Raw genomic sequence first — 22,570 nt, 5'->3', positions numbered from 1 at the left:
ACAGCCTTGATGCCTGCTGAGCACCCCAGGATGTCCCTGTGGGTGCAGGGCCATGTCCGGCTCACAGGGAGCTGCTCTGGCAGGAGCCAGCCCCAGCAGGCAGCCCCAGCCCAGCGGGCATCGGCTGCTCCTGCCCCCCCAGGACACCCCGCTTGGGTGGCAGGGAGGAGCCCGAGCAGTGGAAGGAGCCAGTGACTGGGGAGGGTGGCTGGGGCTCGGTGTCATGCCCGCAGGGGCAGCCCCAGCCCCTCCGGAAGGGGATGGTGAAGAGCCCATAGGTGATGGGGTCCAGGCATGCATTGAAGAGGCCAAAGATGAAGAGGATGTGGGTGAGGGCTGGTGAGACCCTCTTCTCCATGACCCGTGGGCAGAACCAGTACCACAGCCCCAGCAGGTAGTAGGGGGTCCAGCAGAGGATGAAGGAGGAGACGATGACCAGGCTCATCTTCAGCATGCGCAGCCGTGCCCGCGGGATGTTGTTCCTGGAGCACCGCAGCGACACGTCCTGGGATGAGACTGGGCAGGGGGGGCACAGCCCGTGAGTGGGGGATGCTTAGTGGCCTGGCTGGGACAGGGACCCCATGCTCTGAAGGAGGGCTGGGGGTTCCCCACACAGCCCCAGCCAGGCTTCCCCCCTGCTCCCTTCACCCCGGGGTCCCTGCAAAGCCCCCTGGGCACGGGGACATGGCAGGCTGGTGCCCAGGCACTCACAGAGGCTGGAGCCCATGCGCCGGGAGATCTCCAGGAGGATGCGTGTGTAGCAGCAGATCATGATGAGCAGCGGCAGCAGGAAGAGGCAGGCGAAGCCAAGCATGTTGTAGACAGCCTCGTGCCAGGGCTGGGGGAAGCTGCCCCGCGTGGTGCACTGGGTGAAGTTGTGCGGGGGGTGGAGGGTGACCGTGTGGAAGAGGAACAGCTGGAGACAGAGCAGAGGTGGGATGGTGGCCTCTTCGCTGGGGCCGCAGGGTGACGGGGGCTCTGCGCCTCCCAAAGGCAGGGCACCAGAGTCCCGAGCCAGGGACCACTGGAGCCACAGGGTCAGACCCTGCCAGTGGGAGCAGGAGCCGCAGTTGCCCCTGCGCCAGCTCTGCTCCCCGCTCCCAGGGGGCTAGGGTGTACAGCAGGGAGGGGGGCAGAGCTGGGTGCAGGGGGCACGCTGCACAGTCCCTCTTTCGCTGCCCAGCTGGGCTGCCTCTCCTCCAAGCCCTCTCCATCCCCATCCCGCAGGGCTCGTGGCAGCACCAGCCCTGGGAGCAACCCCAGCCGGCACAGCCAGGCACCCTGGGAGCCGGCACAGGGGCTGGGTGGGCATCTGCCACGGGGCATGGGGCTGAAGAGGAGCCCTGGGGACGGGTACCTGCGGCACCGAGAGCCCTGCGCTGAGGAGCCAGGCAGCATAGAGCATGATGCGGTTCCTCCTCCGGGCACGGGCGATGGCCAGCGGGCGCAGGATGGCAGCCTGCCGGTCCAGGCTGATGACGACGGTGACGAAGGCGGAGGCGTACATGGCCAGCAGCCGGAGGTACATGAGGAGGCGGCAGGCCAGGTCACCTGCCCGCCACTGCAACGTGATGTTCCAGATGGCGTCCAGCGGCATCACCGCCACCGTCACCAGCAGGTCGGCAGCAGCCAGGTGCAGCAGCAGCAGGCGGATGTGGGACCGCCGGCCGCCCCGCCGGCCCCCGGCTGCCCGCAGAACCGCCAGGTTGCAGCCGGCGGAGAGGACGAAGAGGGCGAAGGTGACAGCCACACGGGCCTGAGCGGCAGGGGAGAAGGTGGGCAGCCGCAGGGGCTCCTCACTGCCCTCGGCCTGGGGACTCCAGACACAGCCCTGCTCGGGGGGGGGCCGGCTGCTGGGGGGCTCCGCGCTGGCGTTCGCCACTGCAGGGTCTGGGTCCGGATGGCCCCTTCCTGCTGCAATAGGCAGACAGGCAGTGGCAGCCTGCCCAGAGGGGCCCTGGGGTGGGGGCTCCAGGGGGGACAGGTCATGCTCAGCATAGGAGGTCCCGTACCCTGGAGCCCTGCTCCCTGCCCAGGGCCATGGTGCCTGCACCACAGCCCCTACCCCAGCTCACTGTGTTCCCATCTTCAGCTGCTCTCTGCATCCCTGCTGCTCCTCCAGAGCCCCCAGCAGCCCCCAGAGCCCCCACACACCCCATAGAGCTACGGGGGTCCTTGGCACCAAGCAGGGCAGAGGGAGACAGTCTCAGCTGACCCCAACCCACCACCTACCCCAGGCCATTCCTGCTGCCCATCCATCCTCCACCCCAGAGCATCCCTTGTGGTCCTGCACAGGGATGGACACCCTCCCCGCCCGATGCCAGAGCCCTCAGGGGACCAAGTGCCCCGGTCCCCCCCCCCACCTCACCTCCAGCCAGGGTGTCCTGCCCAGCACCGCTCAGCTGGGCCATGTCAGGGCCGCTGCTCACGTGCTGATGGGTGCCCGTGCCAAGGGCTCCTGCATCTGCACCGTGCCTGGCGGCAGTGAGCTGATGGGGGCCAGGGAAAGAGGGGGAGCGGGGCAGGTACCGCTGTTGCGCTGGCACCTGCAGCCACCTCCTCGCCTGCTGCTGGGCCACACTCAGCAGGCGGCTGGGGGGATGCCCTTGGTAGCTCAGGTTGCTCCTTGACGTAGCCAGCCAGCTTGGAACAGCTTGGTCCTTCACCGCACGCCACCCACACACACAGAGATGTGTAAGTGTGCACAGTGCTCACACAGAGACACTCAAATGCACGTTCCTCTTGATGCACACACAGATGCACACATGCTCGTACATGTGCACACACAGCTCTGGCCTGAGATTGAGTCTCTCTACCCCCCACCCGCAGGCAGGCAGCTCTGTCCCCCTCTGCCTGCTCCCGCTCCACCGGCTCATCCCAAATCCCATCCTAACAACGCAGGGCTGGCCCCTGCTCAGCACCTTGTGTGGCTGCCAGCCCCAGGAAACCCACCTGGGTCAGCCCCCACCTGGGGCAGGGCAGTAGGTGCCCAAGGCAGTGGGAGATGCCCCGTGGCCGTGAGAGGGAGCCCCTCAGCCTGAGTATGCCCCAGCCCGGGGGAAGGACCTGCCCCAGCCCCCAGCCCGGGTGGGTACTGCAGCCTGCCCTCCCCAGGGCTGGGACTGCTGCTGCCAGGGCCGGGCATCGGGGTGCACAAAGGCTCCTCGATTTGGGGTGCATCATTTGGGGGCGTCCCAGAGACCCACAGGTCCCTTCTCTCAGCACTGCCTCTGCCAGCTGCTCCCCCAGACTGTGGCTGTCTCCACGGCCAGAGCATGTCCCCATGGACAGTGTGTCCCTAAGTCCCTTGAGCCCTGGCTGGGGGAGGGGGGGGAGCTGCAGCCTGGGAGAGGGCAAGGGGGCTGCTTTGCATCTCAAAGGCTTCACTCCCCCTGGCAGAGGGAATTAACATTATTAGCAAGTCATTTCACAGATAAGTGGGGCTCATTAGCCCTGCAGACCCCCTGCCCCAGAGCCCCCAGAGTGGGCAGAGAAGGGCCCCCCAGCACATTAGCACCCGGCTGTCAGGCCCTGCCACGGTCCCTGTAATGGATTCTCCAGACCCCCATGGGCCCCCACACCCCGCAGGGAGCCACCGAGGGGGCTGAGGAGCCCCATCTGCAGCCCCCCTGCACCCCCCTTTGGCCCGATGGGGTCAGCCCCAGCCCCACACCCGAGCCCTTCCCCTGTTGCTGGACCCCAAATACCCACATTTAACCCTGCGCTGTGGGGGGTCTCACAAGCACCAGCATGGGGGGCAGGTGATGCTCGGCTCACACTGAGCCCCAAGGCCGGATCCGGAGGGTGCTGGTGACCCCCTGTCCCCGGCCAGGGGACAGGCCCCAGGGCAGGAGGTGTCTCTCCCAATCCCCCCCCTGCAATTGCTTTCCCAGATGCTGTGCAGCCACCCTGCAGCCGCGTGCTGTGGTCCCCAGCCCCTGCAGCCCAGCAAGGCGGCGCCGCATCCGTGCCGGAGCCCCTGCCTGTGGCCTACCCTGCTGTAGAGCAGGAGTTTCACCAGTTCAGCCATCCTCTCCCAGCCCCAAACCCACTCCCGGAGCCGATGCGGTGGCCCAGGCATGCTGCACCCCATCCCATGCCCAGCTCTTGCCAGAGGAACAGCCATGCGGTGACACACAGAGGGGCACAAGGGTTTCTTTATGTGCAGTCACAGCTGCCCCAGCATGTCCAGCACAGCTCCAGGCTCATGCAAGAGGCAGTTCGTCCCCACCACCTCCCAGCTGTCCAAGGGGGGACACCATCCCCTGAGCTGCAGGCATCCGGACGGTGTGTCGTGGGGCTGCATGGCACCGAGTGCTCCAGCACTGGGGAGCGGGCGCTCGTCTGGGTCAGTCCTGGGGCTGTCGTGGGAGCAAAGCCTCCAAGAGAGAGAGCAGGTCTGTGGAGAGGTCCTGGGGGAGCGGAGGGTGGGTGAGAGGGTGACTGGCCAGGGTGGGGGTCCATAGCAAGGCCAGGGTCTCAGGGGGTGCAGGAATGGGGGCTGACACACCCCATCAGCCAGGAGGGCTCCCAGTCAGGGACAAACAGGACCATGGCCTCAGGTCTGTCTGTCCCAGCTGATGGGACCCCAACAAACACGAGGGAGGGTGGCTCCGGGGAGGATCGGAGCAGGCTGAGGGATCCACGTGCACCCGCTGCAGGAAGGAGGGGGAGACACCACTCCATTCCCAACCCCAGACAAGGCTGTTGTTACCCCAAACCCAGTCCCCACACTGCCCCAAGCCAAGGGGGCTCCGAGCGCACGGGAGCCCCACCCCATGCCAGCCCCTTGCTGGGGGCCACCTGGGCTCACCCCGATCCCTACCAGCGCACGTACCTGGGTGACTGTCCCTGCATCCATGAACTCCGGCAGCATCAGCCCCGCATCCAGGAGGGGGTCACTGGGGAGGTCCAGGGGGGCCCCTGCCCCTGTGCAGTGAGGAGGGGACAGCCAGGAGGATGTGTTGGAAGCAACAGCCCCGTGCAGCTCCGGGGGCGTCCCCGTCACAGGGAGGTAGGGGGGTGACCCCCAGACCTCCATCCCCGTGTCGGGAGCTCCAAGCACCTCTGGGGGGGTCCCTGCAGCAGGGCCACAAGGGGGTGACCCCCAGGCCCCTGTCCCCATACCAGGAGCCCCATGCAGCTCCAGGGGGGTCCCCACCGTGGGAGGTGACCCCCAGCCCACAGTGCCGGGGGACAAAGCATCCCGCGGGGCTGGGGTCAGCAGGTGCAGGCAGAGGTCCGGGGTCTGGCAGCACCCCAGGCCCTGGGGGCAGAGGGGGCAGTGCCGGGGGGCCACCCCCCGCTGCCGGGCCAGCGCCTCCTCGCTGAGCCCCAGCAGGGCTGAGAGGTGGGCGATGTAGCGGATGGCGAGGCGCAGGGTCTCGATCTTGGTGAGGCTCTGCCCTGCAGGCGCCAGTGCGGGTGGCAGGTAGTGCCGCAGCCGCAGCAGTGCCTGTGCCAGCCGCCGCATCCGCAACTTCTCCCGCTCGCTGGCGCTCTGCCGCGGGCCACCCGGCCCTGAGCCCCGGACCCCCTTTCTGCCCCCGGGGCCACCCCGCAGGCGGGGTGCAGCAGGGGCACGGCAGGGTCCCCGGGCAGCAGCGGGAGACGAGAGGCCGCAGGAGTCGGGCGAGGGTGCGGGCGAGCTGCTGCTGTAGCCCTCGTGGTCCGGGGGTCCGCAGCAGCCCCAGTCCTGCAGCAGAGCAGTGGCGGGGAGCTGGAGGCCGGGGGCTGCCGAGTGGGCCATGGCTGTGGGGCCGTGTGCTGGCGTCCCCCGGCCGCCCTGGCTTTATGCGGGGTTGGAGGTGTGAAGTGGCACCTTCGTGGCCAGCATCAGCAGCACTTCAAAGGCCGGGGGGGCTGAGAGCAGCCGGCTTTGAACACGCGGGTGACGAATTTTACCCCAGCAGTGTGAGGCTGCTCTGTGCTGCCCACCCCCTGGCAGCCCTCACACCCCCCCGCACTGTCCTGAGGATGGGGCTTGGGCCCCATGCGGGGGCTGTAGTGGGGGCTGCCATGGGAACTGTAATGGGTCTGCAGTGGGGTCTGCAATGAGGTTGGCAGTGGGGTTTGTAGCAGGGCCTTCATCGGGGTCTGGTGTGGGGTCTGCACTGGGGTCTGCAGTGAGGTCTGTGGTGGGGGCCTGCAGTGGGGTCTGCGGTGGGGGTCTGCACTGGGGTCTGCAGTGGGGTCTGTGGTGGGGGGGTCTGCGGTAGGGGGTCTGCAGTGGGGGTCTGCAGTGGGGTCTGCAGTGAAGTGCGCACTGCAGCAGTGCCAGCTCTGGGTGTCCACGTCCCCCACCACACAGCATGGCCCCAGCCGGGCATCCCGGTGCCCAGCCTGGCTCTGCGGGACACCGACCCCGCACCCGGTGCCGGGGGGGGGCACGGCCCGCCCTCCCGCGGCAGGTCCCCCGCAGCCCCCGCTAATGGCGTTTCACACGCTGCCCCTAATGAGCCCGGCCGCCCGCTGAGCCCCGGCGCGGAGCCGCGGCCGCAGCCCGGTGCCGGCGGGTGCCGGGATGGGCGGCGCGGGCGCGGTGACCCCCACGGGGGGGGGGGGGGGGCTGGGAGGGGCCCCCCCGCCGCGTTCCCAGGCCCCGCAGGTGTCGGCGCCGGCGGGTGCGAAGGTTTCCAGGGAAACCTGGCCCCGCCGCCGGCAGGAAAACCCATCAGGCAGCGGGTGGGAGGGCCGGGACACCCGCCACCGGCACGGCCCCCTCCTCACGGCAGCACGGCCCCGCCGTGCCTCGGGGTACGTGATCCTCACATGGCAGCGTGGGGTACAGCGGTGGGCATGGGACCCCCATAGCAAGTGTGCACAGCCCCCTTCAATATCATGGATCAGCCACAAAGCTGGGCAGGGGGCACGGGCCCAGGCCCAGGGCATGGCACCAGCAGTGGGGTGCAGGGCCGGCCCCCTCCCCAGGGAAATGCTGCCGAACAACAGAGCGGGTGAGCCAACGCATCATTGCTCACGGGCTCGTGTTTCCCAGTGGTCACACGAAGCTTGTTCAGTTTTCCTTGGTAATGCCATGACACAGAGGTGACGAGATAAATCCTGCTTATTGCTCACCACCAGCCGAGTGCTCCTGCCATCCTCACCGCACCCGCTGGAGCAGGGCAGGCTGTGCAGCCCCGTGGCAGCCCCGGGTGCCCCGGCCCTGCGGGGAGCCTGGACAGGGTCATCGCCGATGTTTCAAAGCCCCGTTGTGCGGGTGTCACAGGGCCCTGGGCCTCCAGCGGTGCAGAGGCAGCCAGGACAGGGCACTGACCTGCTGCAGTCCCTCCCTGCCACCAAGTATGCCATGGCACCCGGCCTGGTGCTGCTCAGAGCCATGGGCACCCCAAGGCGTCACACCTGCAGCCCGGCCTCCAGCCCAGCCCTGCTCTCAGCACCCACACCCCCTGCCAGGCACCATGAGGATATTGGCATCTGAACTGGTCATTACCTCCCCACAGACATTGCAGACATGGCACAAAACCACCAGGGTTAATTGCCATTAAGTCCCTCTGCTCTCTCGCTGGAGGAAGTGCTGTGCCACCACCCCGTCCAAGGTCCAAGGGCACCGGTACCAACTTGGACCTGCAGCACATGTCTGAGTGCACAGATGTCTGATGCCGTCCCCAAGCCAATCTCTGGGGCTGGGGGCTGCAGTGGGGGCCCAGCAGCAGCCTGGCCCCAGGAGTGTGGCAGGGTGCTCTGCACCCAACAGCACAGCCTGGGGCACGGCCCCTTCCCCACGCACCCCTCAGCACTGCCCTGGCCCTGCTCCCCACCATTCCCAGGCCCCCTCCTGGGTCTCATTAGCTGATGAGCTCCTGGGTAATGAGTTCTGCAGCCCCGCTGGGCAGCCGCTTCCCACCTCCCTCTCTGTTTAGACAAGTGCTAGAGCACGGCTGGGCCATGACAGTGCTGGCTGTGGGGTCAGAGCCCCCCCCTAGGGAGAGGCCACAGCTCCTCACCCCTCAGGATTGCCCCCACATCCCTCCAGCCCATATTGACGGAGCACAGGCACAGGGCCATGGGGTGGGACGTGGCGAGGGCACTGGGTTGGAGCTCAGCTGCGGAGCCACAGGGCTCCTGACGGTGCTGCTGGACAAAGCTGGCCAAAACCCTCCCCAGGCAGTCAGTGCCTGGCTCAGACCCATGCCCCCAGGAGCAGCCATCTCTCCTGCCGAGGGGGTCCTGCCAGGCCCTGCTGGGGGCCCTCCCCAGGACACCTTACTGTCCACCTGTCCCTGCTCCGGCACCTCCTGGGGGTCAGACATCCACATGGCTCCTGGCCCTGGCTGTGCACTCTTGTACCACTGGCTGGGATGGGGACAGCTGGCAGGGATGGTGCCCAGAGGCTGTGCCTGGCCCAGGGGTGAGTGCCACAAAAGCATCCTGGCAAACAGCCTTCTGCAGCCAGGAGCACCCAGAGCTGAGTGAGCAGCTGCCTCCCCCTGCTTCTGCTGCATCACCCAGCCCATGCATGTGGACAGGGACCTCTGCCCTGGAGCATCCTAAAGAGCTTAGCACCCCACCACGGTGCTGCCCGCTGCCTCAGGGACCCTGAAGCCCAGTCTGGAGTTTGCACCAGCTGGACAAGCAGCACAGGGAGCCTCAGCTCCATGCATAGGGGCACAGCCTGGTGGGTCCCCACAAACACTCATGGTCTGCCTCCAGCTTCTCCAGAGTACGCCGGGGGCTTAGAGAGCTGGGGCTGCACTGGGGTCTGCAGTGGGGTCTGCTAGGATCCCATGGGGTCAGGGAGACCGAGGCAGCGTGGCCTGGTGCGGGGAGGTCTCCCGGGAGGGGAGCACACTGGTCCCACTGCCAGTGCACCAGCCTGGCTGTGCAACCCCGCATCCCCCGGCCCCTCAGGGCGGTTGGTTTGAGCTGGGAGCACACCCAGGACCCCAGACACTAGGGCTGGGAGCTGTGCAGAGAGCAGGGGAGGTGTGGGGACACCGTTGGGTGTCAGGGCTGGCAGCTCAGGGTCCTGGCACTGGAAGGTCAAGTCCCTGCTGCCCGCTACAGTGCAGTTGGCTGTGCGGGGCAGTGCGGGCTCTGGCAGGGCTGGTCAACGCGTTAGCATCTATCACGGCCGTGTGAATTGGTCCCTGCACACTTCCCAGCACTGGGCAGTGCTAATTAAGGGTTGGAGGAGTCAGAATTGACACCTCTGCAAATGGGCCTGGCATTCCCAGGCTCCTGGCCGGCCCCAGCTCGGCTCTGTAGGTTTTGACACCTCCAGGTGGCCGCAAAGGTGTCACCTCGCACCCCAGCCCCGCATAAAGCCAGGGCTGCCCGGGCACCCCCAGACGCAGGCAGCGCAGCGGACCCCAGCCATGGCCAGACCCCCAGCCCTGCTCCTTCCCCAGGGCCTCCAGCCCCCAGTGGGCCGTGCCCTGCTCTGGGACCAGGCCAGGGACCTCACCGACGCCATCTCCCCAACTACCTCCACAAAGCCCCCCGGCACATCCCCACGTCCCCCGCGGGGCTGGCAGCCAGGGGCTGGGGGGCGGCGCGGTGGCAGGGGTGAGCCAGGGTGGTGCGGAGGGCCAGGGGGCCCGCGGCAGAGCGCCAGCGAGCGGGAGAAGTTGCGGATGCGGCGGCTGGCACAGGCACTGCTGCGGCTGCGGCACTACCTGCCACCCGCACTGGCGCCTGCAGGGCAGAGCCTCACCAAGATCGAGACCCTGCGCCTCGCCATCCGCTACATCGCCCACCTCTCAGCCCTGCTGGGGCTCAGCGAGGAGGCGCTGGCCCGGCAGCGGGGGGTGGCCCCCCAGCACTGCCCCCTCTGCCCCCAGGGCCTGGGGTGCTGCCAGACCCCGGACCTCCACCTGCACCTGCTGACCCCAGCCCCGCGGGATGCTTTGCCCCCTGGCACTGTGGGCTGGGGGTCACCTCCCACGGTGGGGACCCCCCTGGAGCTGCATGGGGCTCCTGGTATGGGGACAGGGGCCTGGGGGTCACCCCCTTGTGGCCCTGCTGCAGGGACCCCCCCAGAGGTGCTTGGAGCTCCCGACACGGGGATGGAGGTCTGGGGGTCACCCCCCTACCTCCCTGTGACAGGGACGCCCCCGGAGCTGCACAGGACCCCTGGCTCCATCTCAGGGTCCTGGTCATCACCACTGTACAGCCTCGGAGCAGTGACCTCCCTGGAGCCCCCCTGGAGACGCGCCATGGCCACGGACACTGGGACAGCTTCCTCCTGCTGCTTGGAGCCTGCAGACCCCCCCCAGCCTCCTGGGGCAGGACTGACGGACACAGGGGCCCCCGGGACTCCCGTGCGTGGCTCTCAGCTGCCCGCGCACCGCCAGGTACCCACACCCCCCTCCCCAGCCCAACCCCTGCTCCTGCACCCCCCTGAGGTTGGGGGAGAGCCCGGGGATGGGCAGGAAGGGGGGTGGATGCTCCTCGTGGGGTGCGGGCAGGGCTGCACCCACAAATCCCCCTGCATGCCATGGCTGGGGTGTCTGCATGGGCTGGGGGGCACAGCATGATGAGTGCTGAACCAGACAGCCAGCCTGGGTGGGGGGCACAGGGTGCAGGGCAGGGGACACAGTGCTGTCCCACAGTCACTCACCTAACACAGCTCTTTCCACACAGCTCGGCAGCCCACCAGCCCTGGACTGGCTCGTCTCCTCAGCCCCCCATGTAACCCCTGTCCTGCCCAGCTGCACCCCAGCATGGCATTGGGGGGGTGGAGCTGATCCCACACCCCCAGCCGCAAAGGGCACATGGGGGATGGTGGCGTGGCCATGCCGCAGAGCCACACGGGATGGACACTGGGGAAGGGCTCCTCATTAAAGCTGCCGTGCGCTCCTACGACCTGACTCGTTACTGCAAGACCTCACTCGCTGCGTCCCAACACAGTCAGGGTTGGCGGCCTGGGGCACCCCACAGGCTGGCACCCACACACAGCCAGGTGCTAACTCTGGGCCAGGGGCTCGGTGCCCCCTCTCAGCCCACCCCACAGCCCAGAGATGTCCCAGAGCTAGGGTGACAGAGGGACCCACCACCTGGGGGGCTTCCCCAGCCCCACTGACCCCTGGTAGGGCAGCTCCCACCCGCCCATTGGGTCCCGTCCCTTCCCTGTGCCCAAAGCCCCTGCGAGGGTTTGGGACTGGGCCTGCAAGAAACACCCTTGTGCCGCTGGGACTGTCCAGCTCCATCCCTTTGGGGACCTGGGTAGCCCACGGGGGATGGTCCCCAGGGTCTGGCTGCCAGCACCCCCTCCTGCCCGGGTGCCTCAGGGAAGCCATGGCTGCCTCCCGCCCTGACCCCGCAGCGGCTGCCCCAGAGTGAGAGCCAGGCAGAGGCATCCTGTCCCTATCCCAGCCGGGAGTGGGCACGCCAGCCCCCGTGCAGGGCGCAGGGCTGGGGCCCAGCAGGAGAGCTCGCATGCAGCCGTCAGACAGAGGGGCCGGGGGGCTGGCGTCGGCAAAGCCCCCAGAGCCACTTAGCACCAGGCTCTTAATGGCCCGGGGGGCTCTGCGTCCCTGGCCCCCGCATCCCTGGCCCCCACCCCGTGCCCACCGCAGGGTCCCAGCCACTTCCTCCCAGGCCCTGGCGCAGCCCCCCAGGCCTGCCCCACAGACCAGCATCCCCCCAGCATCCAGAGCCGCCGGTGAAAGCTGACGTGCAAGCCTTTATTTACACCCCCCCAGGCTTTGCACAAGTCTGCAGAGCCCAGCTCTGCCCCAGGCAGCCGAGGGCCGCAGGGCCCCATCCCCCAGCCCAAAGCCCCCCGTCCCCCACCTGCTGCCCATCATACAGGCACCAGGCCCTGCCTGCGGGCAGTGGCCCCTGCCCCTCATGAGCAGCGAAGGCCCTGACCGTGCTGGCCCAGGGGGGCATGGGGCCTGCCAGGAGGGAGTGTTTGGGGCTGGGGACCGGAGACGATGGAGTGAGTGGAGCTGGGGAGTGGGTGAGGGTCCAGCCCGGCCGTACGGCGGTGGGCTCTGGGAGCTTCAGGCTTGGCCCCCGCAGCCCATCCCACGCCAGCCAGCCCTGCAGCCGGGCTGGTAGGAGGGTGTGCGGTGGCCAGGGCCAGGTGGTTAGCTGGGGGTGACCTCTCCCTGGAACCAGGTCAGCACTGTCTTCTCGTTCTCCTTCACCCAGTTGATGTTGGCACGAGTCCTCTCCAGCGCCTGCTCCAGCGCCCGCGTCCCCGACCCGAAGCCGATGTCCTGGTTGTCTGCCTTGAACTGCTCCAGCTGCCAGGGAGAAGAGGAGCTGGAGCAGGCATGGGGAGCACCAACAGCCCCCGGCAGCAACCAAGCAGCCCGGGACGGGAATGGAAGCTGCCTAGACCCCTGGGCACACAAGGGGCAGGGGCAGGAGCCCCCCCCACCAAGGGCTGCTGGCAAAGGGCAGGTTGCAAGGTGCCAGCAGCGCAGACCTGTGCCCCCGTTCCTGCTGGGGCTGGGGTCTCCGGTGCTCCATCCCACAGACCCTGCCAGGGTCCAGCCTCACCTGCTGCAGCTCAAACTCTGTGGAAAACCGCTGGGTCACTGATAAAATCAGCCGGGAGAAGGAGAAGGAGCCACCCCCATACCTGGGAGAACAGAGGGATGGCTGAGCTGGGGGCCCCAGGTAGAGCAGCACCGGGGGCCGAGGCTGCCCCGACCCTGCACGGCCAGGGGAAGAGACGGTGCCACCCCCCCCGAGGGGCACAGGCAGACGGGGGAATGCTGCCTGCCCCAGCCAGCCCCCCGCCACCCCCCCCCCACAGTGCTCACTGGCTGAAGAGCATCCTCCAGTTGCTGCGGATGAAGTCCCAGGCCAGGGGCTGCCCCACCACGTTGCTGGCGATGCTGTTGATGGTGGCAGTGGCATCCTGCTTCCGGATCTTGTTGGGGTCGAGGGTGTACTGCAGGTACCTGGGGGGGGGGGAACGCCACTGGGTGAGGAGCTGGCAGGGGCAGAGCCGTGGTGCCTGCCCGGGACCCCACACCCACCGGTTGAGGATCCAGGGATAGGGGCTGCAGGAGAGGGCGGTGCGGAGCTTGTCGGCCTCAGATACAACGGTGGCCTCTTTGAACCTCTCCCAGATGAAATCCCAGGCCTTCTCCCCGCCCGTGGCCACTATGCTGCAGTAGATGGAGGAGCGCAGGTTCGGGGGGATCCTGCAGGAGAGAAGAGCCGTCTCAGCCGGGAGCCCCTCGTGTCCAGCCTGGCTGCCTGCCGTGGCACCAGGGCACCCTGGGGACTCACGGGTTACTGGTGACATTTTTCTCCCACTCGTGGAAGTATCTAGTGGCCAGGTCCTGGCACTCGACAATGCCGTAGGAGCAGGCTGTGCTGATGGCATTGATCTCGTTGTACCTGGGGAGAGAGGGGCCACACGGGGCTGGGGACCAGCAAGCAGCAGCTGAGCACCAACCCGCCAGTGCCAGGCCACAGGCGGGGCCATGCCCTCTCCCCAGCACATGCTGGGGTGACCATCCCGGTTCAGTTGGGGAGACCCCGGGGGTCCAGCCCATCCCGGGGACGTGGCACTCACTGGTCCATCAGGCCACTGGGAATGGTGACCCAGTCATTGGTGATGTGCTTGTAGTGGTAGAAGAGCGGCGTCACCTGTTTCTGTATGTATTGCTGGGGGGGCGAGAGAATGGTCAGCACCCAGTGGCACTGGCAGCAACCCCCCACCCAGCTCTGGGTGCAGATCCAGCCCCTCCCCCCCATCCCCCCAGCACGGGGCTCTGCCGAGCGGCGGGACCCACTGCAGGGCCAGGGCTGGGCAGGTGGCACTGCTCACCGTCATCACCCCAAAGACCTCACTGCGGTCAAACATCAGCTGGAAGTAATGCAGGTTGTTGAGCGCTGCCTCCCAGGGCATGTACGCTGTCTCCTGGCTCAGGAACCGTGTAGTGCTCAAGGCCAAGGTCACATTGATGTACTTGGCCCTGTGAGGGGTGAGGGCAGCGTCAGCTCCCCAGCCCCACAGCCGCTGCCTGCTTCCAGGGTGCCCAGCCCACCAGTCCCCCTCGCCCCGGTGGGCACCTGGGGCAGCCAGCATGGCTCACCTGGCCAGGTTAAAGGCGTCATCGATGATCTGGGCACGGTTGATCATGGGGATGGCCTAGGAGAGGGCAGAGTTGGCATCTCAGGGCAGCCCTGAGTGGGGTGCGTGGGGTGTGTGAGGTGGGGGCCCACCCACAGCCCACACCCCACACCCCAGCCCCAGCCAGCCCCACATACCTGGTGGTTGGTGGAGAGCTGGGTGAGGAGCTGGTCCCAGTTCTCCTGGTTGTAGTTGACGCGGAAGTACCCGCTGACATTCACGTTCAGCAGGAGCCAGTTGGGGCCGCTCAGCTTGAACTGGTTGTTGGTTTCTGGGAAGGGGAGAGGAGGGTCTGCTGGAGCCACCCCCCCACCCGCAAGGGGCAGGGGAGGTGGCAGGGAGACCCCTACTCCCAGCCTGGGCAGGATGCACCGTACCTGTGACTTTGGTCAGCCAGTACCTGTTCCCAGTGGTCGAGCCCGTCATCCAGGTGATGGGGACGATCCAGATGTAGCTGTGCCAGAGACAGGCAGGCAGTGGGACCATCCCTTGCCCCCCTAGCCCGCCTCCTCCCCCTGACACCAACAGCCCACCACCCCACTCACTTGAAGATGGAGGGTCTCTCTACCACGGAGGTGGGGTCCAGCAAGAAGTGTTTCTGGCTGACGGTGCCAGTGAGGGTGTTGACTGTCACCACGGGGAAGCCCATCTGCAGCGTCCAGCGGTCCATAATGTTGCTGATGGAGTCAGGCAGCGAGACATTGCTCTTCGTGACAGCCTGCAAGGAGGGCAGCGCCGTGGGTCACCAGTACCGGGGAGTGCAGCGCAGGGCTTGGCCGGTGCTGCAGCCTTCGCCCAGCACGCAGTGGCTGTGTGGCTGGGACCCCATCCCGCCGGGCAGCCCCCCCAGAGCCAGGGCAGCAGCAGGGAAGGGGCTGGGTTAGGGGGAGCAGCCGAGAGCAGCCAGCCCCCTCCTACCTCTTGCAAATGAAACCAGAGGTCCGTGTAGACGGTGTTTCCGTAGGCAAAGGTGTGGAGGTAGGACTGCAGGAGAGCACCAGGAGAGACGGGTGGGCAGGGGCAGGTCCGGGGTGCAGGACACCTGCAGAGCACCCGGGGGTGCCCCTGCCATGGGAAGCCCACCCTGCACTGGGGCTCGGTGCACCCCGGCACTGGCAGAGCCTCACCTGCAGCCCCTCCTTGAACACGTCCTCGGTGAGGAAGTCAGAGAGCATTCGCAGCACTGACGCTCCCTGTGGAGACGGCAGGTCAGAGACCCCAGGTGCGTGGGGCACCCCACAGCCCATCCCACCACCCCAGGGACCCCCGTGCCCAGTTCCCATGAGCCTGGGCTCAGGTGCCCACCTTGCTGTAGGCGATGCTGTCGAAGACCTCACTAATCTGGGCTGGGGTGTTAACCTCGTCCTCGCGGAAGGTGAGTGGGTGGGAGGTCATCAGGGCATCGGTCGCCATCACTGCATACACCTCATTCAGCACCATCAGGTCTTTCTGCGGGGGTGAGTGCCAGCACCCGCCTCAGCCCTGCGTGCACCCTCCTGGCAGCGGGGCAGCCTCCGGGGGTGCAGGGGTGGAGGGGGTGCCCGCAGCCCCTGCCCGCTGGCCCCAGCACTCACAATATTCCAGGAGCTCTCCACCGCGGCAGCGCCCAGGTACTCCACATAGGAGGCGAAGCCCTCGTTCAGCCACAGGTCATTCCACCACTGCAGCGTCACCAGGTTCCCGAACCACTGGGGGGGGGCACAGCGACCTGTCAGCTGGGCCCAGCCAGTCAGCAGGGTGGGCGGGGGACACGGCGGGTACCTGATGGGCCAGCTCGTGAGCAATGACGGTCAGCACCCGCTCCTTGTTGCCAATGGAGGAGTAGGCATTGTCGAAGAGCAGCGAGTTCTCCCGGTAGGTCAGCAGCCCCCAGTTCTCCATTGCGCCCGCGTTGAAGTCAGGGAGGCCGACCTGGTCTGGGGATGGAGGAGTCCCGTTGGTGCACCACTGCTGGGGTGCTGGACCACCTGCCCCCACCATGGCTGGTGGCTCGACCCAATGCCCCGGCCACCCCGCAGCACCCACCGGCCTTTGGCAGCGGGTATGCCGTGTTGTAGTGCTTTTCGAAGAAGCTGAGGATGGGGCCGGTCACCTGGAGCGCATAGCTGCCCTGGCCCTCGGTGATGGCCTTGGGGCGGCCCCAGATGCGAATCTGGAGGGGAGAGATGCAGGGCTCAGCTGCTGCCCGGGCTCAGACCCCTGGGCGGGTGGGGGGTGCCCCCCACCCCCAGCCTACCTGCACATCCCCCAAGGACGTCTGCACATAGCTGAACTGGCTGACAATAAAGGCCAGCAGGTAGGTGGACATTTTGGGGGTGGTGTCGAACTCAGTGATGTTCCAGCTCTTCCCGTCGATCTCCTGCTGCCAGGTCTCTGAAGGGAGCAGAGGGAGGGGGGTCACCCCACAGGCCTGCTCGGCCCCTGGACCCCTCCACCAGGGCTCCCCCCGTCCCACTCACTTATAGCAGGCATGTTGGAAATGGCGATGTGGTCAGAGGGGTGGATCAGCGTCACTGTGAAGTTGGCTTTCATGGCCGGCTCGTCGAAGCAGGGGAAGGCTTTCCGCGCGTCAGCCGCCTGCATCTGCGTGGTGGCCACCACCTTCCTGCAAGCAAACCTCGTCAGCGCCTGGGGGCCTCTGCAGGGGCTGGCACCCCCCCAGGTCCCTCTGCTCGCCCTGCACCCTGCCTGGTCCCCAGTCCCATCCCCGCTGGGGTGGCATGTGGATGCAGGGGGCCACAGAGGCTCCCCCACACCCATCCCACCGTCCCAGCAGGAGAGGAGCCCTAAACCCAGCCCGTGCACTCCGCCACCCCCGGGCCAGCCCCATGCCCACCCCAGCCCCCTGCCCTCCACCTACTTAATGCCTGACTCATCCACATATTCACTGCGGTAGAAGCCGGCCAGGTCGTCAGCCAGCTCCCCCGTGAAGATGGTGAAGAGCCGGTAGCGCCGGCCCTGCCGCAGCTGGCCATTCAGCTGCACCACCAGGTACTGGGTGGGGATCTCCAGCCAGGTATTGTTGATGCGGGGCGCTCTGGAGACATCCACCGGCTCCAGTGAGGCGTAGAAGGACCCCTGCAGGGTGTAGTTCAGCTTGTTGCTGTGAATGAGGATGAGGTTGGTGGCTTCCATGCAGACAAAGACCACGCTGCTGTTGCCCTTGAAGATGTACATGTTGTCGGCATTGGGCGTCAGGAAGGGCTGCAGAGTCACCTCGTAGGACTCCGGCACCAGCGTCGTCGGCAGCCTCCACTGGTTCCAGGGGTGGTGGGGGGCGGCAGTGGTGGGGGGGGCAGCCGTGGTGCGGGGGGTGGTCATGGTGGTGGTTGCCTTGGTGGTGGTTGCCTTGGTGGTGGTTGCCTTGGTGGTGGTGGTGCCAGCGGTGCCAGAATCCACCACCTTGTTCTTCTCCTGGGCGTACACCACCGAGAGCGCGATGATGGTGGCCACAGCCCCCAGGGCCAGCACGATGGCCACGATGCCCACGGTCTTGCTGATGAAGAAGCCAGCTGCCATGGTGAGGCTGCGGGAGCGGTGCTTGTGAAGGAGGTGCTGCCCGGCTGGCACGGCTTTTAGCCTCTCGCTCTCACGAGGTTTATTAGTCCAAGTTAATGGGTGAAGTATTAAACGACCATGAGGCTCAGGGTGGGATGAGCTTTCCACCCACCCGCCTCCCGGCCTTGCAGGAGCACCAACACCCAGTGCCACTGCAGTGGTGGGTAAAACTGGCAGATTGGTATTACACCATCAGGGATGGGCAGCGTGGGACTGGGCACGGGCTGCGGGCCAGGACTCCCAGGGTCCCTCCCAAGCACCGGCCTGACCCTGCAAAAGGAGGGACAAAGCAGGTGGTCACAGCTGATGGCCACATCCCCACCTCGCCACGGGGCAAGGCAGGTGGCCCTGGCACCCAAGCCCAGCGTCTGGCTCAGCATCGCTCTGTTTGCCCTCAAGTGACAGGGTCTGAGCCATCAGCAGGGGGTCCCGGCTGCCACTCTGCCTGCGAAGGACCTGCTGCTGGGGCTGAGGCCAGGGCAGGTGGGGGCTGGCACTTGCACCCTGGCAGGGGCACACCTCACCGGGCTGCCCACGCACCAGGGGAAAAGCAGGAGGGCATGGGGTGCAGCCCTGGGGGTCCAGGTGGTGCGAGTGGAGCCCAGGACCATGCTGGGGAGGAGCCTGCCCTGCTTCTTGCAGCCCTCTCAAAGTCCAGGGTTGCATTGCCTGGCTCACACCTGGAGGTCAAACTCCAGGCCCCGTGAACCCAAGCAGGCGTGTGCCCGCTGCCACAGGGTACCCAGAAGCCTGCACGCACCACAGGCTGCGCTCAGCCGGAGGGCCAGCCACAGCTTGGTGTCAACTGGCACAACACGCAGCTGGGAGATGGCGAGGTCCCATGGGTACAGCCCCGCCTGCACCCCACAGTGCAAAGCCACCAGCCAGGGCCCTGGCTGGAGCCAAGCAAACACACCAGGGCTCACGGTGCTGGCATGCGGGACGGGCACACACCTCTCCATGAGAGCTCTGCCTTGGCAGGGGAGAGCAGCCCAAGCCCCCCAGGCCGTGCAGGTCAGCCCTGGGAGCTCTGCCAGAGGCTTCCCTGGGCTGGGGTGGCAGACAGGGCATAGCAGAAACCCACGGAGTGAAGTCCCCATGCAGGGCAGGGTGGGGAGGGGAGGTGCTGCATCTCACCCTAGCAATAGAAACTCCTCTTCCTGAGATCCAATCTTTCCAGTGAGGAGACGTAGGCAGGTCCTGCTGGGAGCTGCACCTCTGGGGCAAGGGGCAAACCCAGCAAGAGGCTGAGAGGCATCCTCAGGGAACCATGCCCTGTCCCTGATAGCACCCAGCTGCACCCACCAGCATCACTGCTCCTGGCAGTGCAGCCCCGGGATGCTGCAGTGTCCCCAGACAGCCCCTGCCCTGCGGAGCCTGGCCGTCCCCCACAGCCTGGCCGGCCACCACTGCACATGGGGTTGCAGCCCAGGCTCTCTCTGGCCCAGTCCCAGCCCTCACTTTGGCCAAAGGCACAGGGTTTGGGGAACAGCAAGTGCCAAATCACGGCTGGAGCAGCTCCCCCGGGACGGGGGCACAGCCAGCCAGGAGGGTGCCGGGCACCCCGCACGCCCTCCATCCTGCACCGACAGGCACACTGCACCCCTGCCCGGCGCTGGCCCTCCCCGCACAGACCCTCTTGGGCACGGCGCGCAGGCACTCACCCCGGCTCAGCCCCGTGCTGGCCCCCTCACACACTTCTCCCCCGTTAACATCAGCCAGCCCCTGCGCCCCTCCCTGAGCCCCCTCCCCAGGCTGTCTGCAGCACCCCATGCCAGCCCGCACCCCGTCTCCCCCAGCTCCAGCGCACGCGGGTTCCTGCTCCCCCCACTGCAAAGCCTCCTCCGAGGAGCCCTTGCAGACAGTGGACATGCGTGTGCTCCGTCCCGCACGAAGACACCCAGAACACAGATGTTGGGCATCACCCGCATGGACGCACGGCTCCCTTGAGGCTCCGGCCCCGTACGCCCCATAACCCGACACGCACACACACATCCCAGAGCCCTCCATAACCTCTTGCAACCCCATGGACCCCTCAAAACCCACCACCACCACATAAGGGCTCCATACCCCCCCTGCACACAAACCCCGCAGCCCCGAACATGCGAGCCCACAGCCCCTTCTCCCCGCTCGGCCCAAGCCAACGATCCCCCAGGGCGGGGACGCCCAGGAACCCTGGCTCGAGGTCTGCCCCCCCCCGGGGGGGGTTGGGCAGCGGCATCGCCCCCCACTCACCTTCCTGCGCTCAACCGCGGGGAGCGAGGGGCCGCGGGGCTCCCGCCCGCCCCATCCCCACCGAGGCACCCAGGACTGCGCCCTGCCTGCGCCCTGCCCTCGGGCGTCTCGGCTCCGCTAGCTCAGCCGCCCGCCGGAGGAAAGTTTCCTCCTAAAGCTCCAAGGGAAGTAACCTGAACCTCCTCGCCCCCTTAACCCCTGGGCTGCTGGCCGGGCCGGGGGCTGGCGGGGCACGTCCCGGGGCGGGGGGCCAGGGCAGCGGGGGACAGCGGCGGGCGGCGGCCAGCGGCCAGCGCCCGGCCCCAGCACCGGCTCCCGCACGCCCGGCGCAGGGACAGGGCGAGGGGTCTCTGCTGGGGGAAGGCAGAGCGGGACCCCCCCGGGCTGCGGGACCCCCCACCGCCCCAGCTGGGAGGCGTTAGTCGGGTTAGCCTGGGGACCGCAGTGCCCCACTGCTGGGGGTGAACCGCCCCCACCTGCCCGGCCCCTACACCCCAGAGCCCCTCCGGGGTCCTGCTAGGGGTCCCCTCTCTCACGCCAGCGTTGGCCAGCATGCTTATCCCAGGGGGTGGCAGGAAAGGGGACAAACTATCACCCAGCAGCAACCAAGCCAGGCTCTGCCCCCTCCCCGCAGCACTTGGAGCGCCTAGGCACACCGGGAATGGTGTCCCTGCTTGGGGGTGCCCCCTGCTCAGTCCCCCAGCCCAGCACCCTGTGCCCCAGCCCCACCTGGCACCCCCTGTCCCGGCAGCAGTGGGTTCAGAGTCATCCCAGTCCTTGTAGTCAACCTGCGGGGCTGCGGTTGGGGCTCAGATGGGTTTGCCAGGTGCAGCACCAGAGGTAGCCGGGCCCCAGGGTCTCCCCACTCGGAGAGTGACACAGCCAGCCTGGGCACGGGGCTGGGACTTGGGCTCACCCAGTGCTTGGCAGGATGAGGGTAAACATTTCAGACACTTGTGGAGGAGCTGGGCCAGTGCCGGGCTCCATCACCTGCTTCCCTCCGCCTCACTGCCAGGGAGGGGGGCCTAGAGTCAGGTGACACACTCCAGCAAGTAAACCCCAGCTGAGCTCAGCAAAATCCAGCACCCATCGGTGCCAAAGCACAGCCTGGCTGCGGACAGGTGACGGGGCCAGGAGCCAGCCCCAAGACCCAGCCACATCCCCCATCTCCAGACTGCACAGGCAGCTTGGACAGGAGAGCACTGAGCCCCCGGCCAGCCCCTGCCCTCCACGTCCCTGCATATGCTGCGCCCCTCCAGCTAGCCTCAGAGAGCAGGAGGGGTCTGGTGACCTGGCCACGGCCCTTTGGGGCACACAGGGTCATTGCCAACGCTGCCTCACAGCCCTGCTCTGGGCAGGAATGCTCTCTGCCCACAGCAGGAGCCAGGTCTCGCCTTCAGTGCAGCATCCTCCCTCCGCTCTGCCAGGGCACTTGGGACTCCTGTCCCTGGGCAGGACCCTGGGCAGCCAGCATGCCAGCCCTGAGGAGCCAGGGCTTGTAGGGCCACCTCTGCCCCAGCCAGGCTGGGGCTGCTCCCGCACAACCCTGTGATTGCTGGGGTCAATGCTGCAGCCCTCATGGGTGGGGACATGGGGGTCCAGGGGTTTGGCCCAGCTCATCCTGGGGTGAACCACCCCATCGTCTCTGCCCTCTTCTGCACAGGAACGGGGAAAGGGAGCAGCCGGGATCAGCAGGACTCACCCAGCCCCAGCACGGTCCTCGGCCTCCCGAGGCTCCAGCAGGATGTGGGAAGGGGCAGCGAGGCCAGAGTCGTTACCGGAGGTGGCTGTGCACAAACATCTCGCTGCAGAGGAAGCACTTATGGCCTGACACATCCTGCACCGGGGACTGCCATGCCATGGAGCGGGACTGGACACAGGCACGGCCCATCGCAGCCAGGGCCGCCTGCCCCAGCCCAACCCCCCCAGGCACCCCCGCATCCCAGGCCTGGCACAGACTGGGACATGGGCATGACGCCGAGTTCCTTGCCAAAGGGCAAGCTGGAGTTTTCCCCTCCGACTGCCCCGGTGCCTGCTGGACCCTGTGTCCCAGCCCCAGAACACAGCCCAGAGCACCGCTCACCTGCTCCCTCCACCACGCTGCTCCAGCAGCCAACAGGAGGAAGAGGAGGAGGAGGAGATGGGGGCCTGGCAGAAAAGAGGAAGCAGCAGGTTGCCCGGCTCCTTGACCAACACAAGCTGCTGGTGGTGGCTCATGGCCAGCTGGGGAAGGGTTAAGCCACAGGGAGAGGAGACAGCATAAAAATTCCTTCCAGGCAGAGTCATGGTTTCCCTGCCAGGGGAGGTGGACGCAGAGCCCCTGGGAGCTCAGCTCACCAAGGGAGGGGAAGCAGAGGAAAGGGCCCTCAAACCAGCCCAGAGGCTGGTGGCCAGATGGAGCCATGGCATAGCCAGAGGCACAGGGCACCCAGCTTGAGAAGCCCCGCAGCTCAGGGACCTCCCAACCTGGCCCATCCCCGCCTGGCCCATCCCCTGCAGCCATGCTCACTCCAACCCCCAGGACCAGCCCCCGCTCCCCCCAGGCCTCCGGGGGACACTAGCCCCAGCCCCACGGCCTTCACGTGCCCTGTAGAGCAGAGCAGTACAGGGCTTTCAGCTGCCCTGAGAGCAGATCAGGGATGCTTTGCAGCAGAGAGAGAAGGCAGGAAAGCTGGCAGGAGGGCAGCGGGCACTGGCAGGTTGCAGGCTGGT

At 67.2% G+C, this 22,570-nt stretch overlaps 4 protein-coding genes across 6 annotated transcripts; 1 reads left to right on the top strand and 3 right to left on the bottom strand.

Moving 5' to 3' along the window:
• Positions 1 to 61: 61 nt before the first annotated feature.
• On the bottom strand, positions 62 to 2,411 carry LOC128151164 (gonadotropin-releasing hormone II receptor-like). The gene is made up of 4 exons (XM_052808301.1): positions 2,369 to 2,411; positions 1,358 to 1,911; positions 712 to 916; positions 62 to 516 (listed from the first exon to the last, which is right to left on the bottom strand). The coding sequence occupies exons 1-4, from the start codon at positions 2,409 to 2,411 to the stop codon at positions 62 to 64; spliced, it is 1,257 nt and encodes a 418-aa protein (XP_052664261.1).
• Positions 2,412 to 4,349: 1,938 nt separating this feature from the next.
• LOC128150651 (mesoderm posterior protein 2-like) lies at positions 4,350 to 5,749 on the bottom strand. The gene is made up of 3 exons (XM_052807011.1): positions 5,573 to 5,749; positions 4,838 to 5,536; positions 4,350 to 4,412 (listed from the first exon to the last, which is right to left on the bottom strand). Exons 1-3 carry the CDS (start codon positions 5,747 to 5,749, stop codon positions 4,350 to 4,352), a joined length of 939 nt encoding a protein of 312 aa, XP_052662971.1.
• Positions 5,750 to 9,338: 3,589 nt separating this feature from the next.
• Positions 9,339 to 11,630, top strand: LOC128150650 (mesoderm posterior protein 2-like). The gene is made up of 2 exons (XM_052807010.1): positions 9,339 to 10,316; positions 11,541 to 11,630. Exons 1-2 carry the CDS (start codon positions 9,339 to 9,341, stop codon positions 11,628 to 11,630), a joined length of 1,068 nt encoding a protein of 355 aa, XP_052662970.1.
• Positions 11,631 to 11,658: 28 nt separating this feature from the next.
• Positions 11,659 to 22,390, bottom strand: ANPEP (alanyl aminopeptidase, membrane). Of its 3 annotated transcripts, XM_052808672.1 has the most exons (22): positions 19,859 to 19,988; positions 18,761 to 18,841; positions 16,926 to 17,893; positions 16,525 to 16,670; positions 16,302 to 16,438; positions 16,091 to 16,217; positions 15,827 to 15,981; positions 15,640 to 15,753; positions 15,371 to 15,514; positions 15,193 to 15,258; positions 14,984 to 15,049; positions 14,611 to 14,783; positions 14,443 to 14,519; positions 14,203 to 14,336; positions 14,028 to 14,083; positions 13,760 to 13,907; positions 13,505 to 13,596; positions 13,216 to 13,326; positions 12,960 to 13,127; positions 12,741 to 12,881; positions 12,475 to 12,556; positions 11,659 to 12,215 (listed from the first exon to the last, which is right to left on the bottom strand). In XM_052808672.1, the coding sequence occupies exons 3-22, from the start codon at positions 17,582 to 17,584 to the stop codon at positions 12,057 to 12,059; spliced, it is 2,955 nt and encodes a 984-aa protein (XP_052664632.1). In that variant the 5' UTR covers positions 17,585 to 17,893; positions 18,761 to 18,841; positions 19,859 to 19,988; the 3' UTR covers positions 11,659 to 12,056. The 3 variants fall into 3 exon arrangements, with proteins under 3 accessions (XP_052664632.1, XP_052664633.1, XP_052664631.1); XM_052808673.1 differs by lacking the exons at positions 18,761 to 18,841; positions 19,859 to 19,988 and adding an exon at positions 20,588 to 22,390; XM_052808671.1 differs by lacking the exon at positions 18,761 to 18,841.
• Positions 22,391 to 22,570: the final 180 nt, after the last annotated feature.

The sequence above is a fragment of the Harpia harpyja genome, chromosome 14 (assembly GCF_026419915.1).
Source record: "Harpia harpyja isolate bHarHar1 chromosome 14, bHarHar1 primary haplotype, whole genome shotgun sequence".
In the NCBI taxonomy this organism is placed as follows: Eukaryota; Metazoa; Chordata; class Aves; order Accipitriformes; family Accipitridae; genus Harpia; species Harpia harpyja.
Note: the sequence above shows the minus strand (reverse complement) of the source record. Positions and strands in the feature narration are given on the sequence as shown.

What these genes read in the sequence shown, in the direction of transcription:
- LOC128151164 (XM_052808301.1), bottom strand. Translation starts at nt 2,411, where the DNA reads ATGGCCCAGCTGAGCGGTGCTGGGCAGGACACCCTGGCTGGAG. An exon ending in CAGGGCTCTCGGTGCCGCAG is followed by an intron (nt 917 to 1,357) that starts GTACCCGTCCCC and finishes CTCTGTCTCCAG; the next exon opens with CTGTTCCTCTTCCACACGGT. An exon ending in GCGCATGGGCTCCAGCCTCT is followed by an intron (nt 517 to 711) that starts GTGAGTGCCTGG and finishes CCCCCTGCCCAG; the next exon opens with TCTCATCCCAGGACGTGTCG.
- LOC128150651 (XM_052807011.1), bottom strand. Translation starts at nt 5,749, where the DNA reads ATGGCCCACTCGGCAGCCCCCGGCCTCCAGCTCCCCGCCACTGCTCTG. An exon ending in GACCCTGCCGTGCCCCTGCT is followed by an intron (nt 5,537 to 5,572) that starts GCACCCCGCCTG and finishes GGGGGCAGAAAG; the next exon opens with GGGGTCCGGGGCTCAGGGCC. An exon ending in ATGCAGGGACAGTCACCCAG is followed by an intron (nt 4,413 to 4,837) that starts GTACGTGCGCTG and finishes CCGCTCCCCCAG; the next exon opens with GACCTCTCCACAGACCTGCT.
- LOC128150650 (XM_052807010.1), top strand. Translation starts at nt 9,339, where the DNA reads ATGGCCAGACCCCCAGCCCTGCTCCTTCCCCAGGGCCTCCAGCCCCCA. An exon ending in AGCTGCCCGCGCACCGCCAG is followed by an intron (nt 10,317 to 11,540) that starts GTACCCACACCC and finishes TGCCCACCGCAG; the next exon opens with GGTCCCAGCCACTTCCTCCC.
- ANPEP (XM_052808673.1), bottom strand. Translation starts at nt 17,584, where the DNA reads ATGGCAGCTGGCTTCTTCATCAGCAAGACCGTGGGCATCGTGGCCATC. An exon ending in GTGGATGAGTCAGGCATTAA is followed by an intron (nt 16,671 to 16,925) that starts GTAGGTGGAGGG and finishes GTTTGCTTGCAG; the next exon opens with GAAGGTGGTGGCCACCACGC. An exon ending in ACAGCATCGCCTACAGCAAG is followed by an intron (nt 15,259 to 15,370) that starts GTGGGCACCTGA and finishes CCGTCTCCACAG; the next exon opens with GGAGCGTCAGTGCTGCGAAT.